Source organism: Hoplias malabaricus, chromosome 9 (assembly GCF_029633855.1).
Source record: "Hoplias malabaricus isolate fHopMal1 chromosome 9, fHopMal1.hap1, whole genome shotgun sequence".
Taxonomy (NCBI): domain Eukaryota; kingdom Metazoa; phylum Chordata; class Actinopteri; order Characiformes; family Erythrinidae; genus Hoplias; species Hoplias malabaricus.
The window spans coordinates 37,991,792-38,011,070 of NC_089808.1; the positions used below are offsets into that span (position 1 = coordinate 37,991,792).

General features: G+C 40.2%; 1 protein-coding gene and 2 non-coding genes across 3 annotated transcripts in view; 1 reads left to right on the forward strand and 2 right to left on the reverse strand.

Moving 5' to 3' along the window:
- Nucleotides 1-72, forward strand: trnad-guc (transfer RNA aspartic acid (anticodon GUC)). The gene has a single exon. It is a non-coding gene; the product is annotated as a tRNA-Asp (tRNA).
- Nucleotides 73-1,033: 961 nt separating this feature from the next.
- On the reverse strand, nt 1,034-1,105 carry trnad-guc (transfer RNA aspartic acid (anticodon GUC)). Its single transcript has one exon. It is a non-coding gene; the product is annotated as a tRNA-Asp (tRNA).
- A 1,535-nt stretch (nt 1,106-2,640) lies between these two features.
- Nucleotides 2,641-19,279, reverse strand: part of ralyl (RALY RNA binding protein like) — a 32,328-nt gene continuing 15,689 nt past the window's right edge. The window contains exons 2-8 of the mRNA XM_066681543.1: nt 17,771-17,846; nt 16,106-16,153; nt 12,959-13,137; nt 11,631-11,744; nt 7,298-7,452; nt 7,144-7,180; nt 2,641-5,132 (exon numbers count right to left, since the gene is read on the reverse strand). Coding sequence (XP_066537640.1) covers nt 7,148-7,180; nt 7,298-7,452; nt 11,631-11,744; nt 12,959-13,137; nt 16,106-16,153; nt 17,771-17,846 — 605 coding nt within the window. The 3' untranslated portion in view covers nt 2,641-5,132; nt 7,144-7,147. The remainder of the gene's footprint in view (nt 5,133-7,143; nt 7,181-7,297; nt 7,453-11,630; nt 11,745-12,958; nt 13,138-16,105; nt 16,154-17,770; nt 17,847-19,279) is intronic.

The window sequence follows — 19,279 nt, forward strand, 5'->3', positions numbered from 1 at the left end:
TCCTCGTTAGTATAGTGGTGAGTATCCCCGCCTGTCACGCGGGAGACCGGGGTTCGATTCCCCGACGGGGAGAGCATAATTTATTATTAATTTTAACCGGAGACAAACTCACTTTTATCACGCAACGATAACTAAAACAGTTATTTTTTTCCCCCAGTGAGTGTGAAAATAGTAACAAACACACAGTCTGTGAGGGCTAGGATAAATGGCTGCTAGGAAACCAACTGCTCTGGGTGTGTGTTCATGTACTGTCATATAACTGACCCCAATGGAAAGCAACAGAAAATATATATGTTTTTGATGCAAAACACATCTAGAACTAGATTAAAACCGCCATATGCCAATAGGCAAAACATTACAATGACCTTGTTGCAACACTCTTTTACCATATTGGCGCAATCTGTATTCCTAAAGTTGTTTTGTAATATATTAGAATACTGCTGAAGTCTTTGGAGTAGAGGAGAATGTAGCAGAAAAGCTTTGGGGTAAAGCATGATTCATGAGAAATTAATAAAGACCTTAAAATACAGGAGAGTATAGCAGAAGGATTTGGAATAACGGAGGATATTACACAAAGGCTCTAGAGAACAGGAGAACCTCACAGAACGACTTGGAGTACCGGAAAATATTTAAGAAAGACTTTGTCTCAGGACGGTCACCCCTTGTGAGACTTGGTTCCTCCCAAGGCTTCTTCCTCAGCTCCGAGGGAGTTTTCCTGGCCACTGTCGCCCTTGGCCTCGCTCACCTGGGGATTTTTAAATTGTTACATTTAATTTTAAAACTCTGTCTTACCGTAATTCTGTGAAGCTGCTTTGTGACAATATCAGTTTTAAAAAGCGCTAACATTGTATCTGTTTTGAACTGTAGATTTGACCATTGATTTCTGAATGTGTTAAAAATATACATATGCTGCACTGTTCCTCACTAACACCTCTACATTTACAGCGTGGTGTGGCCATTCCAAGAAGCTTGTAATTATTTCTCCGGAAAAAAATGTGGTTAATTTTGACAAAAAAAATTAAAAAGGTCAGCTCTCCCCGTCGGGGAATCGAACCCCGGTCTCCCGCGTGACAGGCGGGGATACTCACCACTATACTAACGAGGATCCGCTAGAGCACCGGCCTTACAGTTCAGCTCAAAAAGAATCGGTGTCTCCTGTATACGTGTTTGAAACAATTTGTTGTTAAATGTGTTAATCAGTAAGATTTGAGACAGTCCTTCAGTTCGGTGAAGATATAGCTCCATTTTCGGACGACATCCACCAAAATTCACAGGGCCACACATTCTGTTTCACGAACTAAAGGGAGATGTGTTAGTTTAATACTAGTCCAGCCATGACCAAAACAAAATACAACAATTGATAGAAACATTTTTAATATTCAGCAAAACTAAAAGTGAAACGGGGATAACAATGTGTCCTTTAAAAAAAAAAACTATGCTCTCCCCGTCGGGGAATCGAACCCTGGTCTCCCGCGTGACAGGCGGGGATACTCACCACTATACTAACGAGGAGTGGCGTCCGCCTGCCTCTGAGTATTGCTCAAAAAGAATCGGTTCTTCATTCACATCCATTCAAACACTAAGAGTGTTCCCGACAAAGTGAAATATTCTGGTGTAAGACAGACTGAACAAAATAAACTTCCGTTCACAACACACATACAACTACTACAGCTGATTTACTATTTGATTTAGAAGAAAGTTGATAATAAAATACATTAATAGAAGTTTGACAAACATCACCAGAAATATCTACAACCTGAAGGAGGGTGCGTGGGAAACTGGGCTCAGCATAGTTCCAGCAAAGCTCCACATTTTCTTGTTAAAATCAAGTATGATCAAAAGTGTTGCCAGCTGATCGTTTTTGGAAAACCTCATTATGGGTAATTTGATTCGTGGAATCGATACCATCGAGACAGAATCACTCGACTCCGAAAGCTGTTAGAATCCTCTCACGATTTTCTAGAAATACGTAGGTGCTACGTTTTTCTGAGTGAGCAAAGACTGCACTAAAATTGCCCCGTTTGTCGGCCAATAATCTAAGGTTAAACAACTAATGGGAACACAGAGTCAAAAACAAACTACTTGTTTTTAGATGTGAGAGGGTGTCAGACAGTGGCCTTGTAAACTTCTTTCAGTGTGTGGTTAACATTAATTAATGTTTCAAGAATGTTTTAAGAGTGTTTATCATTTCAAACAATGTTCCAGTGAGATTAAACGTTAACCTAGACAGAACCTTTATAATGCAACATTTAGAGGCTGGTTTGAAGATGTTGTCCTCAGATTCTGTTTTCTGAACAAAATGAAGATCTTTCTCAGTGCAACATTCAGACAATGTTTTCCAGAAGTGATTACGGCCTGAGAGTGATCGTTTCCTGTTTAACAAAATGCTCCAGTACTGCTAAGTGCAATTCAGGGTTCTACATGGCAGCTTGAAGGATTAAACTCCCAGCCCAAAACCACTGTTATACAAAAAATCAGAATCAGTAAATCAAAATCATAATCTCTGTGGTGGGAGACAATATTTATTTATCAATGCCTTCTTTTACACAAGTAAAATTAACAGTTGTAATGAGCTTTACATTAGGATGAATACGATTTTGTAAGATTTTAACTAAATAAATTCTTCTATACTTGCTAAGAAGTAGTCTTTATAATTAAGAAGTTGGGTAACAGTTTAATACATTATGATAAAGTTTTAAAGCTTGTTATAAACATTTTGCAAGAAGTTGTGTTCATTTTTTTATAAGAAAATGACATTTATATCAAGTGAAACAAGGACAAAAATACAAGAGTTAAATAATTTAATGTGTAAATGCACACAATGGTTTAAAAAGCAGAGGTGGAAAACATTTGAGTAATTGTACTTCATTATTATAGCTAAAAAAATCTTTGTTTTTTTTTAAACTTAGTGTCTTTTTAGACACCTAAAGACCTGCCAAAAAGCCTCATGATATGTCTGAAAATTGTAACATTAATATAGCAGCAAACAACAAATTTCTTTGTAAATATATAATGTGGTGAATGTGTCATGTGCAAACTATGAAATCATATACCCTCTCTGTGTGTTGTTTTCTGCTCTTTGTTTCACAGCTGGTTTGGCCACAGATGCATTTTAGTCCTGCTCTGTGGAAACGCTTGCCCTCTCCAGGTTTTGTTTTGACATTCCCGAGGTACAACCCAGTACACAAGGAACGTCCCTGGACGTTCAAAATAGGTCTAAAAATAGTCTGTCCGTCAAGGACATATTTTAAACGTCAGTGGACGTCCAAAATCCATCTTAATAAGTTAGTTAAGTGGTGACCAATTGATAACGTCAGTGGACGTCCAAAACGCATTTTATACAAGTAATTTATTTTGGGACCAATTAATAACGTCAATGGACGTCCAAAATACGTCTAATAGTCATCTTTTCAATGTCTGTGTTTGGACGTCTTTTCAACTTTCATTTTCAACCTTAAGAGAACGTTGATTAAACAGCAGTCATTACGTTATTTTAACGTTAATTTAACGGCTAAATGTAAAGTGACTGCCCACATAGCAATGTACAGCATGAAATATCCAAGTGAAAGACACCGTGCAAATTTTCCTCCACCAAAAAGAAGAAAAAAACATCTTCAGCTAAAAGCACCTCTGGCAAAGAACAAGACAAGACAAGAATCAGCACTGGTCTGGCTTTTCTGAGATGGCGAACAAGCCTCCAACGTGATTCTGAACTGCCTTTTCTTCTTGGGCACTGCGCCCTGGTTGGCTGTTTGCTTCAACTGCTGCTGTGTGTTGTGCTGTTGGACTGGGAGTACAGACAGGGAGAGCCTGCTTTCACTGGCACCACTCAGCTCTGCTTGCCAGCCTGCATGCCAATGAAGAGTGCTCACTTGCCCCATTGCTACTTTGCCTTGATGCTTGTAGAGAAAGTCCATATTCACAGCCTAACTGTGCCACACAGACAAAGTGTAAGTATAATTCTGTTGACCACATTAGCATTAACTACACTTGCTCACCATGGATTTCCTTATTCCCTGTGTTGTTTGTACCCATTGTGTTGCTGTCTTTTGGCATTTTGTGGACATCTATTACCACTGTGTGTTACGGAAATCACTGTATGAATAAAAAGGTATTATTATTATTTGTATGCTCCATGTCTGTTTTCATAAGTGACTGGCTACAGCAGGCATGAATAAGGTTAGCTAAGTAACGTTAGGTGGTACATATACAGGAGGTCCTCGGGTTACGTCAGTCCCGAGTTACGATGTTTCATGGTTACGACACATCTCCTGTATGTACGTATGTTCCGACTTACACCGAAAATTGGTTTACGATGCGACGTAGGAACAGATCAATGTCGTAAGTCGAGGACCCACTGTATTATGAATTGTTGTGAATATTATGAGCTCTGCTGTGCACAGATTTCGCTGGGCTTAATAACACTGTGCCGATAACATGACAAGAGGGAGGAGGTGTGGCTGTAGGGAAAAAAGTGACGAAATACGAAGCATTTGTTTTGGGCAGAGATTCAAGTGCTCTACTACAAAATCTGGTGACATCATGCTAGAAATAGTACCTTTAAAATTAGTACAAAGTAAAGCAGATGTTCATTTTTTAACAATGTCCTTCTTACTTCAAAAAGGTACCATCAAAAGGATTTATTTCTAGTCCTTAAACTGAAACATAAGTACATACTACCATGACACCACTGTAAGATATGATAAGCTTTAAAAACATGTAATGATGGGCTCTTATTAGTTTAGTTCAGTGTGGTCCTTGATCTGGAACATCAACTAAAATGGTGAAAAATGTCTATTTTCATTTCAGGTTGAGTTTTAAGTACAATTTCTCTGTACGTTTCCACTCCTGCATAACAACACCGAACAGTACAACGGTATGTTGTAGCAAATTAAATACATAAAAGTGAACAAGATACCAATTCACAACTACCATCTGAAGCCTATTAATCTTCTGTACAAAACACCAGTAAATCACTCTTGCAGATACTTGCTGTCATGTTCTGCTTCAGTTTGTCTTGAGCTCATGTATTGTTCTTTCTGTATGTCCTCTTGGTCCAGTGAGTGTAATACCTCCAACAAATGAAATCTGTCACAGGTCCCTTCAAGACAATCATTTCAGATTGAGAGCCCCTAAGAAAAAACAAAATTATTATTAATTCTCTCTAAGCACAGCCAGTATAATAGGTTTAACCCCAAAGATGGATGTTCACAAAATAATGATTGTGTGTTACAGGATTGGTTATTTTTGTTTTTAGGATTCTTAAGCACATACACTGTATATCCAAACATACTGGGGTTACCTACTAGACATGGAACCATATGAAAATGTAGTTTCACAATTATTGTGGCCAAAAAGATCATTTTTCATGGTATTTTTAAAATGTACTGATGTAAATAAAGTTTAAACAAAAATAAACAAATGAACAATAAACTCAATATTTTTTGTTTGTTTGCCTTTTGTAAAGCTGTAAAAGTCAATCATGAGTTATTAAGATAGCAAACATTTATATTAGGATTTGTTTAACAGGAATTCTAATTATAAATGTATAACCCTAATGTTGTTTGTATTTGTGAAAATATTTGCTGTATAGACAAAACTGTAACCCTTTTTAGGAGGTAGGTTTATTTCAAATAGCTTCTAGAGCACAAAGGAAAATGTGTTTAAATATATTATTAAACCATTTAAGGTAGACCTTAATATTGGCAGCAGAATGTTACCAAGCTCTGTGTAAGGTACGATGAATCAGAATATCTTCACAATGAGTGAAATCAGGACAGAGAGGTGAGACTGAGCACCAGAACCTGGCTCTGTCACCACGCCATGTTTCCTTTGACACAAAATAAACCCACATTACGCGAGGAGTGGTGTGTGGTCACTGAGAGACTTTTCCTAACTTTGAGTGAGGCCATAACTTTCATTCATTGTCTGTAAGCGTTTATCCAGTTCAGGTTGCGGAGGGTCTGGAGTCTACCCGGAATAATTGGGCACAAGGCAGGAAAACACCCTGTAGGGGGCGCCAATCCTTTGCAGGGCAACACACACTCACACATTCACTCACACTTTTGAGTCGTCAATCCAACTACCAACGTGTGTTTTGGACTGTTGAAGCAAACTGGAGGAAACCCACACGGACACAGGGAGAACGCAACAAAACTCAAAGACAGTCACCCGAAGCAGGACTTGAACCCATAACCTCCAGGTCCCTGGAGCTGTGTGACTGCGACACTACTAATGAGTTAATCATGGTAATTTACACTAAAATGGTACTCTTGTTTAGTGTGAAACCGCTAACAGTTTAACATCTAGTTAGAACACTTCTGTGAAGAATTGATGCCATTCAGCCACACAGACATTAAGGAGGTCAGTTATTAAAGTTGGAGGATTATCTCTGAATCACTTGAGCTCACTGAATCCACTTGATCTCATCCCAAATTTATAGTCTTGAGCTCCCTCCCAGCAGGAACACAGGGGTATAAAGTGGGTTTCTAGCCAACGCTTGGCACACTGGGCATGGTGATTTACAATCATGTGCAGTACAGTTGTACATTGTACAGTTTTTGGTTAAATTTTCTTAACTATAGTTTGGAATTTTTATTTTGAGAATGTCTATATATTTTATATTTTATTCTATTTCTATTTCCTTAACATTTGTATTTGTTTAATGTGTGTAGACAGTCATAAAAGCATTTGGCTGCAAGTTGTACGATGTATAACTATGTATGTGACAAATAAACTTTGATTTTATTTGATTGTGTCTGTGCACAAATGAACACCTGTAGCAACTACATTTTCTACATATAGAATAAATATGAACCAATTACAACCCCTTGAAACTGGTTCAAGTTTAAGGTGTACCCCATGTGTGCTGTCCTTGTCATCTACTGACAAAACAAGGGCAGTGCACATCCTCCTAAATGACACAAATTATAGCTGGAGCAAAACCACTGAATGACAGGTATTGTGGAATGATGGGTGAAGTTAATTATGCTTCACAATGATAGTCTCTCCCGTTATTCTGTTCTCCCTCTCCTCTTCAATCAGTGCATTACACAAACAGGTAGATTCTGAAGGACACAGCTTGAATGATGCCCTTTGCAGAATTACTTTACAAAGACAGACAAATAAATGGAGCATACAAACCAATTCAGTTGTCCACATCAGATAAGTGGTTTTCCATCTGTGGTTAAAAGAACACGGCAATAAATGTTTCGGGAATATAGCACATCCAGTGGGTTCCAATTGTTCAACAAATAAATGATGCTTTCATTCTCAAGTGGGAAGAGTGGCATCTCACCAGTTTGTCATTCCCTTCATCATCATAGTCCTCCTCATCTCTGTTGGTTATTTCTCCACATTCTCTTTCCCAAGGCTCCCCATCCACTTGCTTGGAGCGATGGGCTATCTCATTGTACGGAAATGAATTGTCATTATTATACTTTTTATGGGGCACTAAAAAAAAAAAAAAAGAGAGAGAAAGAGAGATAATAACAATTTTCATTCCATTAGAGACTAACACTGTCTTTAACATGTTCCCCTGATCACAGCTCCTTATTGGATTTACTGTATTAAAGCAGAGAGATTTCATACAAAAGCGAATCTTGTGAACACAAACTACTATATGGCCAAACGTTTTGTAGACGTCTACTTAAGGAGTTTACCCCTGCTAGGCTGATGTAAACGTCTTGGTTTCTGGAAAGGTTCTACACTGGATTTTGGTAAATTTCTTTGAGGATCTAATTGCATTCAGTCATTAGAACATCACTGAAGTCTCTGAACTCTGATTGCATTCAGTCATTAGAACATCACTGAAGTCTCTGAACTTTGATTGCATTCAGTCATTAGAACATCACTGAAGTATCTGAACTCTGATTGAATTCAGTCATTAGAACATCACTGATGTCTCTGAACTCTGATTGCATTCAGTCGTTAGAACATCACTGAAGTCTCTGAACTCTGATTGAATTCAGTCATTAGAACATCACTGACGTCTCTGAACTCTGATTGCATTCAGTCATTAGAACATCACAGAAGTCTCTGAACTCTGATTGAATTCAGTCATTAGAACATCACTGACGTCTCTGAACTCTGATTGCATTCAGTCATTAGAATATCACTGAAGTCTCTGAACTCTGATTGAATTCAGTCATTAGAACATCACTGAAGTCTCTGAACTCTGATTGAATTCAGTCATTAGAACATCACCGATGTCTCTGAACTCTGATTGCATTCAGTCATTAGAATATCACTGAAGTCTCTGAACTCTGATTGAATTCAGTCATTAGAACATCACTGAAATCTCTGAACTCTGATTGCATTCAGTCATTAGAATATCACTGATGTCTCTGAACTCTGATTAAATTCAGTCATTAGAATATCACTGAAGTCTCTGAACTCTGATTGAATTCAGTCATTAGAACATCACTGACGTCTCTGAACTCTGATTGAATTCAGTCATTAGAACATCACCGATGTCTCTGAACTCTGATTGCATTCAGTCATTAGAATATCACTGAAGTCTCTGAACTCTGATTGAATTCAGTCATTAGAACATCACTGAAATCTCTGAACTCTGATTGCATTCAGTCATTAGAATATCACTGATGTCTCTGAACTCTGATTAAATTCAGTCATTAGAACATCACTGAAGTCTCTGAACTCTGATTGCATTCAGTCATTAGAACATCACTGAAGTCTCTGAACTCTGATTGAATTCAGTCATTAGAACATCACTGACGTCTCTGAACTCTGATTGCATTCAGTCATTAGAACATCACAGAAGTCTCTGAACTCTGATTGAATTCAGTCATTAGAACATCACTGATGTCTCTGAACTCTGATTGCATTCAGTCATTAGAACATCACTGACGTCCCTGAACTCTGATTGCATTCAGTCATTAGAACATCACAGAAGTCTCTGAACTCTGATTGAATTCAGTCATTAGAACATCACTGACGTCTCTGAACTCTGATTGCATTCAGTCATTAGAACATCACTGACGTCCCTGAACTCTGATTGCATTCAGTCATTAGAACATCACTGAAGTCTCTGAACTCTGATTGCATTCATTCATTAGAACACTGAAATCTCTGAACTCTGATTGCATTCAGTCATTAGAACATCACTGAAGTCTCTGAACTCTGATTGCATTCAGTCATTAGAACATCACTGAAGTCTCTGAACTCTGGTTGCATTCATTCATTAGAACATCTCAGAAGTCTCTGAACTCTGATTGCATTCAGTCATTAGAACATCACAGAAGTCTCTGAACTCTGATTGCATTCATTCATTAGAACATCACTGAAGATACTGAACTCTGATTGCATTCAGTCATTAGAACATCACAGAAGTCTCTGAACTCTGATTGCATTCATTCATTAGAACATCACTGAAGATACTGAACTCTGATTGCATTCAGTCATTAGAACATCACAGAAGTCTCTGAACTCTGATTGCATTCAGTCTATAGAACATCACTGACGTCTCTGAACTCTGATTGCATTCAGTCATTAGAACATCACAGAAGTCTCTGAACTCTGATTGCATTCCTTCATTAGAACATCACAGAAGTCTCTGAACTCTGATTGCATTCAGTCATTAGAACATCACAGAAGTCTCTGAACTCTGATTGCATTCAGTCATTAGACCATCACAGAAGTCTCTGAACTCTGATTGAATTCAGTCATCAGAACATCACTGAAGTCTCTGAACTCTGATTGAATTCAGTCATCAGAACATCACAGAAGTCTCTGAACTCTGACTGCATTCATTGATTAGAACATCACTGAAATCTCTGAACTCTGATTGCATTCAGTCATTAGAACATCACTGAAGATACTGATGTTGAACAATTAGTTCTTGATCACAAAATCCACTCTAACTCTTCCCTAAATTTACAGGACAATTCTGAATGATTAAAAAACATGAAGCACTTTTATTAATTCTCTATATAAAACATCACGAACATGTTAGCTGATGTTCACTATAATTGCTAGCTCCAGGTGTGCTTTCTACTTGGTCCCTGGTGTGGCAAGCTCAGCACTTGTACTGATATATTAGAAAATCTTAAGCTTTAGATTTAAATGTGATTTTGTTTATGGGGTGTATCATCTGCTTTGTTAAGGAAGGCTCTGTGTTGAATTATCTTGTCCTAGGTTCAATTATCTTGTCTGGACCTTGTTGACTGTTAGCTGTAGTTGCTAGCTCTAGATGTGGTCTCAGTTTGGCAGCCCATTTAATCCCCAGGACTTATAATCATTGTCTGTAACCAGTATCCAGTTCGGAGTCACAGTGGGACCAGAGCCTACCCAGAATCACTGGGCGCAAGGTGGGAACACACCCTGGAGGAAGCTGAAGAACCTGGAGGAGACCCACACAGACACTGGGAGAACACACCAAATTCCTCACAGGCATTCACCAAGAGTGGGGATTGATCGCAACTGTACGTTTAGGAAACACAACTGGACTCTAAAGCCACTGTTGTTACATTTACACTGTTGGTACCTTAAATGAACAATAATGCACCCATGCTACTTCTTCCTACTTTAAATGTTACCCAGATCCTTTGTGTTATGCTACAGATTTGCAGACAGCACCATAGGTATTGATTAATACCAGTAATCTCATTAACACCCAATGGTCATCAGTCACAGACTGTTGTGGCAGATGGGCTCTGTAATTGCCAATCTGCTGTTCCAAAGGCTGACTTCATCTCAGCCTTAGCAATGCTCCAGTAACTTCACTCTCTGACTCTCACAAAGACCTCTATCACCTCTGAGAATCTAGTGACCCTGGCTGCCCTGTCTTCTGCCTTTATGTTAAACAATTCTCCATGGTGGATTGGCAGGGATCTGCTGCAGTATTAAGAGTGATATTTTAACCCCACCCTCCTTCTCTACTCAGTTTCATATTTTGAGTTCTATGGTGTTGCAGTGTTATTCCCTACTAAACTTCATATCACTGTTATCTATCATCTCCCTGGCCCCAGTGTAACTTCATCAATAATTTTGGACTTCTTCATTTCCCTATAGATGAAGCCCATGAAGTTCTCAGTGACATAAACCCAATGGCAAAAAATGTTTGGACCTGATCTGGTCACCCACCTCAGCAATGGAATTTGCAGGAAAGTCATTCAACAGCCAACTGTCAGACTGACTGATAACTCAGCTCTCTCTCTCTCTCTCTCTCCCTCTCTCTCTCTTTCTCCCCCCCCCTCTCCATCTTCCCTTGCTTCTACTAACTTCCTGACCCTGACTTTTGCTATTCTCTAACTGGATACAGCCACTGTATGTGTAGATTACTGTACACACATAGAGCAACGTGCAAAAGTCAGAGGCTACACATAATTTATTTACCTTCTTCTCAGATCATTACTAACTAATACTCTAATCAAAGCAAAAACTCTGTTCATTTCCCCTGTCTCCACTCCACCCCTGATCACAGGAGCACACATCATCTGAAGTTCTTTTGTAAAAGTGTAATGGATGGAACACATCTCATTTAGCATTTTTTTTCTTTGCTGGAATTTCTTTACTGTGCACAACATTTGTGAAATTATTGGTTGGAAACCAAGCTAGTGAGTGGTTTTCACTCTTTCCTCATGGTCTCCACTTTGACAGCTGACCCTCACCTGTCTCTGCAAAATGCTGCTGTTCCATCTTTTCAAGGAGGTCCAGCAAAGAGTCGATCCTCGTCTTGATCTGGGACAGCTCTTGTTTGATGGTCAGCAACTGATTCGACTTTACTAAAAAAAAAAAGGGGGAGTTGGGGGGCGTCTTTGAGAAATTACTAGAGTTACTGGGTGAATAACTATGATATACTTTTATTAGGATGACCCCAGTATTTCTTGTGCAGTTTAAAACCAGCATACACTCCTTTCCATTTTCAGCATACACTCCTTTTCCCATTTTATCAAATTTCCATCGGGTTACAGACATAAATGTTTATTAATTTAGCAGTAGGAGTTTTAATTTGTATGATGCCTCGGGTGGATCCCTGTCCCCATTATCCCACACCTCAGAAAAAAGAAACAAAGGCCAACAATAATGCAACCATATATCTATAAATTGTGATTTATTTGGTAGCATTTCATGGTAAGCCTACTTTTACATATATGCAATAGTACTGCAGTTAAAGATGCTCCATTTGATCAAATCCTCCTTCACCGCTAGCTCTGGCTTCCAATCTGCTTGTTAAGTCATAAATTATTGACCTTGTGAAATGTCACGTCTGGTTCCAAACCGCTGCTCCTCAGTATTTCCAACTTAGTGATTTTGCCACTAGATTTAGTGACTTGCCAGAACTTCCAGTGAGTTATTTGAAAACAAAAAGCAGACCTACAACAAATCTAATGACTTTCTTTATAAACCTTAGTTACTTTTTACATAGCTCTCTCTCTCCATGGCTTCTCTGCTCCCAGTGACACAGCTTTCTCTGTACAGGTCCTCTGCTGTCAGAATGTGGAAAAGTGCTGCCAAAGACACCTTTGATTCTCTTTACCTTTAATTTATTCCTTTTTCTGAACTCCTGACCTGAGATCAGATAACTGATTGAGACATTCTGCTTCATTCAGACAGTTAACACATGTCTCATGAACGTATGACATGGGACTGAAGGCGCGATTGGACCTGGAAATGGTGAAATTTCACCTGTAGTGTCACACTTAACAAGCGGATGTAGAGACCAGAGCTCACCCCCTGATCTCAGTGGAACAAGTCTTCCAAACACCAGTGTGTGTATGCGACAAAAATGAGCACCACAGGTATTTGTAACATTTGAAAATCCTGCCCACTGGTGGCGCTGTTTCTGTAAATGCACACAAACTATCAGTTTTATTTTGTTGTTGTTGTGTTATTTAATCACGTTAGTCCTATTGAGATCACTGATCTCTTTTAAAAGTGAGCTCTATTATATATCTCAGAAACAACACTGTAAGGTAAATAACAACACTGGACAAACCCTTGTTGCCTGAGGAAGAGGAGCTGGAGGTCAGTGCTCTCGAGTGGGTCAAACAAGAAGGCCCTCTGGATATTTGAGAAGGTTTTGTCCTACGCATGGAGGTCAGGAACAGACCAGAGCGCTTCTCAGGGACCACCACACGAGGGGGTACAGTTACGCGGCCATGAAAGTCCATCAGCCTGGAGAAACAAAGAGACACATCAACCACACACAGCTAAACATGGGATGTCATGTTGTGCTTAATCATATAACTCCTAAGATATTTCAGTCACACTCAGCGCTGACAAGAATACCATCTTCAGTCGAAAGCCATGCAGCTTCACTAGTCAAACACTGGCAGTAGAATAGTTCTCACTGGTGAGCTCAGCGACCGTCAGAAGATGCCACCTTTGGCAAAATTGAGTTGATGGCATTGCTGCTTTGGTAGAAATGCCCCATTCAACTGTTAGTACTGCTGCAGAAAATGGCAGAAAAAACTTCAACCATTCAACCAAAGTCATAGACCCCGCAAACTCTTATGGTGCATTTTTACTGCATGGTACTGGAGCCTACTCTAATTGACTTGGTTGTACTCTGCTTTTTTGCTTTTCCATTTAATCAAATCTGGTACCTGGAACCGGGTCATGTTTTTAATATTAGTCGTCCAGGGCAAATTTGCCATTTGTAAAATCTACAGTCTACAGTAGAAGCTACAGTTCAATTTACAATTATGGCATTCAGCAGATGCTTTTTTTCCTTACAAAATTTACAAAGTGCTTACAGCTTTGTGTTTGGTTACATTTGAATTCCAGCTAGTACAAACAAGGAGGACGACATTTGTTTTTAACTAGGGTGACCAGATCTGAGGTGAAAAAGAGGTCTCGGGGGGGACAACACGTTTCCGGTTTTGGGGGGGGGGTCTTACTTTTCGGCATGAGCTTTGCCTGACATAATCAGGGACTACTGAAGTGCAGACTGACCAATTAAATGTTTACAGAGAAGGTTATCGACCAATAACGGTAGCTCTACAGTCAGACCGTCCAATCAGAAGAGTTTAGGCTACTTCACCACGCCCACTTCTCACTCAAGCGAACCAATCGGAGTAGGGGAGGGCGGGACTAGTTTGTGAACTAAACTTCTCGAAGTTCTATATAAGCTCTAGAAAAACAAAATCCAGGACGTTTGTGAAATTCCACCCGGACATTTATTTAAGTCTAAAAAAGAGGACATGTCCGGGTAAAAGAGGACATCTGGTCACCCTAGTTTAACCATCTCACAATTGCAGCTCATAAAATTAATAAGTGAGAGCTGGACAGTGCAACAAGGAAAGGGAAGGAAAATGTGTGTTTACTCCCAAATAAAACTGAACTGTACAGGGTACATGTAACTGCTGTTGCAAACGCCTTTTCAGTTCTTATAACTCAGAATGTTTAAGCTTACTTTATATTACTTTACATTATGTAATTTTTGCTGTCCCTTTGCTGCTGTATTACTGTGAAGTTCCCTGCTGTTCCCTGCTAATGAAGAAATCGATAAATTAATCAATTGTGGCTCACATTTGGCCTTGAATGACGGCACTGCTTCAACCATAGATCCACCTTATATGGGTCAGATATCAGGTGTGGAGTGGAACAAATCTACACAGCACATGCCGTAACCCAAGTCAAGTTTATGACATCTGGCCCACGTTTGCCCAACACAACACTTGCCAGTGCTATAACTGAGCTATAAGTGCAAATAGAAAAGGCCAAAATACGTCTGCTGTCTGGACACAAACAGTTTTTGTGGGGTGCCTAAGTCAGAAAATATGGGATAAATCAGCCATTCTCTATTCATGCCCTATTCAATTTTTACATAAAACGTAGAGACTTTACAGTTGTCCCCTGTCTGTGTTGATCCAGGCACAGCACTGGATTCACGTTTGTGTGAGAGCGCAAAGACGACTTTAACACAGCTTCCTACAGCCCCAGTCTAGCTCTGTCTGAACATCCCTGTTCAGAACTGACATTTCCTTTATATGTAAATGAGCCACAGCTGACTTCAATGCAAGAGCCCAGGAGTGGGATGTGAGGAGTAGTTTGGTTTAAAAATGTTTTCCTTATTTATTCGTGGTTTGGCTCATGTTTTAAATAGTTTTGCTCCATTTAACTATTTTAATATCTGTCCAATCTAGTGGACACCATGAATGAAAGGGATAAAGCAATATTATGGCACCACCCAAGGCTCTGTCTGAGGTCCCAGGAAACTTGAGCACATTTGAACTGTGCTCTGAACTGCTCTGCAGCAAATGTAGACTGGATTTTTATTGCTGACGTTATCAGTTGTGCTAAAGAGGAAGCAGTATACTGGGCTTCATAAACAAGTATTGCCATGAGACTCCAAGATCTTTCGAAGCTGCTGTGACTTTTGCTAATGAGGCCACCGAACACATCAGTGATGAAGTTTAGAGCATTGTCAAGACAAGCAGGTTGTCCTAATCATCTTGCTGTCCTGTCCCCCCGAAGACACGACTTCAGAAAATGATGTGCATAATTATCTCCCCTCCTCTACCATAATTATTGCGTAATGGGACCCAGTGGGGTTCCACATGATGCAGCAGACAGATTTATTTTCCAGTGAAGCTCATAAAAAACTCAAACAAGCTGGAATGAGAGGAGAAAACAAACCCATGAAAATGTCACAGAGGCGATAAATGCCCCACACCAGCCCCATGAGCCATCTGACATTCAGCTTCCTCCTCCCCAGGGGCCTGTTTAGCCACCGTTAGCCTTCACAGAGAAATAGACGTACAACCAAACAGACGTGATACTCATTACAGTTATCAGGGCCCGTTCTTATTCACCTAGAAGATCTTGTTATGGCTTACCCTTTCTTTCCCTTTTCATAATTCAATAAGGACATGGGGAAATGATGAGGCGGCGCTAAAGCCCTAAACAGGTGACATTTCCACAATCATGCCTCTCACTGTTCCAATAAAAATTAGAATAAACTGGTGTCACAGGAGAGCATCATTAAAATGATCATACAGGTTTATACCAGCATAGGAATTGAATTGATTCAGATGTGTACACAGTCTCCTCATGAATAGAACACAGAATATAAGCCCAATTGCTAGAAATAAATTGAAAGAAAACGATATAGCTCTTAAGTTTTAAACCACAGACTCACCTGTCATAAAACTCATCCCTGTAGAGGTCATAGTCAAACCCATAGCTGCTGTGAAGACAGAGGATGAAGGGACCGTTATTAAACCTTTTTTTTTTTGTTCGTTATTTTGTAAATAATTAAGCAAGCTGGTTTTAATTACTGTGTATGTAAATGATCTCAGTTGTGATAGGCTGTCCTGTATTTAGATAAAAACATCACTCATTCATATTTCATCTGAGATTCTGGTGTGTTTTGGCGAATAAGACGACCCAGAAATGGCCCCTTTGACTGGAAATGTTCACTGGATGGAAATGGGCCTATGATGAAAAAGAATGGACAAGAAACTGTAATCCTTTCTTGGTCCAAATGCTCAGTTACTGCGCCCTAGCCAATGTGTTTCCTATTCCACATGTACAAGCCACAGCATGGAAGTCAGTTCATGAGATCAGGCAGACAGCCAGTCAAATGTACTTGAGGACAATCCCAGTATTTGAGGCCAATTTGACATGTACAAGAAGTCTCGTCTGTGGCTAAGAGTAGATTTAGATTTGATAAATATCTTTGGATATCGCAGTCACACAGCTCCAGGGACCTGCCCCATTCACAGGGAGGTTGTGGATTCAATTCCCGCTGTGAGGAGTGTGGTGTGTTCTCCCTGTGTCTGTGTGGGTTTCCTCCGGGTGACTGTCTGTGAGGAGTGTGGTGTGTTCTCCCTGTGTCTGTGTGGGTTTCCTCCGGGTGACTGTCTGTGAGGAGTGTGGTGTGTTCTCCCTGTGTCTGCGTGGGTTTCCTCCGGGTGACTGTCTGTGAGGAGTGTGGTGTGTTCTCCCTGTGTCTGCGTGGGTTTCCTCCGGGTGACTGTCTGTGAGGAGTTGGTGTGTTCTCCCTGTGTGTGCGTGGGTTTCCTCCAGGTGCTCCGGTTTCCTCCCACGGTCCAAAAACACACGTTGGTAGGTGGATTGGTGACTCAAAAGTGTCCGTAGGTGTGAGTGTGTGAGTGAATGTGTGTGTGTCTGTGTTGCCCTGTGAAGGACTGGCGCCCCCTCCAGGGTGTATTCCCACCTTGCGCCCAATGATTCCAGGTAGGCTCTGGACCCAACGGGACCCTGAACTGGATAAGGGTTACAGATAATGAATGAATGAATGAATGAAACATCTTTGGAAAACACAAGTCAATGAACTATCAGCTGATGAGTGACGTCACTGTCATGGAGCTTGTTTTATAAGCATTTTGATTGGTTTTCCATCTCTGATGTTTTGTTGTTTGTTCATTATTAATTAATTGGTGTGTTCTCCCAGTGGGTTTCCTCTGGGTGCTCCGGTTTCCACAGTCCAAAAACACACGTTGGTAGGTGGATTGGCGACTCTGAAGTGTCCGTAGGGCTGAGTGAATGTGTGAATGAATGTGTGTCGCCCTTTGAAGGACTGAAGCCTACCTGTAACCATCGGGAGCAAGGAAGGAACACACTGTAGAGAGGGTGCCAGTACATGACAACACACCCACCCATCCACTCACACACACACCCTGTGCTCCATTGTGCTATACCAGGTGTAAAGTGTCATAACGAAAGGCTAAAGTGATTTTATATTTACTGACACTTGTGAGTTTCTGATAAAGTGGTGTGAGTGGTGGGGCTATGGGAAGGGGGCTACATATAGAAGGTGAGCCTGAATAATGATTTTTACCTGTACAGAGATGAGAGGGGTCTCTTTAAGCCCAGCTTTGGCCTGAACAGCCTTGGCTCGCCTGCCATGCTGATATCTGTGGAAAGAGTGACATTTCGGTGTTTCAGAAGAACAAGGCGTTTTTTCTACAGCCTCATTTACAAACAAGATCAGAAGCTCCGTAAGATGCAACAAACCAATAATTTCTGAGGTGTTATTGTAATTATACAAAGGGCAAAATAAAATATTCTATGCCAGTCCATTAGAGCTACGCATAAGGCCCAGCACACTCTCTTCCTACCAACACCACATTCTCTTCCTACCAGCAGCCACAACATCACCAGCTCTTCACAGGATTCGTTAGGTTGGCACCTCCCTTCATCTGTGTTTGACTGATTTAAGCCCAATAAACACCTGCGGAAGGCTCAACAGTGAGGTCTAATGTCCCAGACCCTCCCCTCCTCAGGCTAACTTTACAGACCTTTCGTGCCCTTACATGTAGATACACATTGGCCTCTCTGGTGATAAGGCCATACCAAGTCCCACTGGCCCCCAAGCCCCCCTTTCCACTACTTCTAACAACTGCTTCACAGCTACCTTCAGTTTTTGTCCTTTAACCTTAAACTACACAAGCAAGGGATGTGACAGGTGTAGCTACAATGCCCAAATATCTAACTCTACTCGGCTTATGTGAGCCTGCCACCCACCTCAGCCACCAAGTCTGAGTACTTCAGTTTCTTCCTTTCAAAAGCTTCATGTGCTGCGTCCTTAAAGTGCATTGTTAATATTATAAAATCAACTGGAAAAAAACAGCGGTTTACTGTTAATTCTACTGAAGCTTTATTTAATAATAAAAAAAAACACCTGCAGCAGACTCAAAAAGAGTTGAGACAAAGGTAAATAAGAGTGAACATTTTATAGAATATTCACAGTTTGTAACATATTTATGCAAGTGATTATAAAAAATATAAAAGGATTATCCACCATCTACTGTACAAAATATGGTGAAAAGATTCTGGAAGTTTACAGAAATCCCAGTTGATGTAGGGGAAGTCCATGGTTATTTCAGCAAGACAATGGCAGTCTGTCATTAATGGCATGCTTTGTTTCGTTTTGTTCTTGCAGGTTTCTTATGTCCTGTGCTTTGTTCCACTCTGTTTACCATGTCCTTCACTATGTCTTATTCTCCTGCTGCTCTTTCTGTGCCTGTATCATGTCTCCTTGATTGTTCTCCAGGTTTTCCTGATTCCATGAGTGCTCTTAAGTGTATTCCTGACTCTTGGGTTGTGGGTTACTGTTATTGTAACATTCATGGTAATGTTTATGTTAATGACGATGTTCAAGTTAATATTAGGCTTGTGCTTTGCTCTAGTTAATGGTATACTTCTCTATTATGTGCACAGATCCTTCATGTTAATGTAACGTAAAAACACCTCAGCACGGGTATCCTGCCTTGATATTCTTTTGCTGCCACCACAGCCTTAAACATGTAGCTTTTTGGCAGTGTGTAGAAAGCATAACCTAAATGTA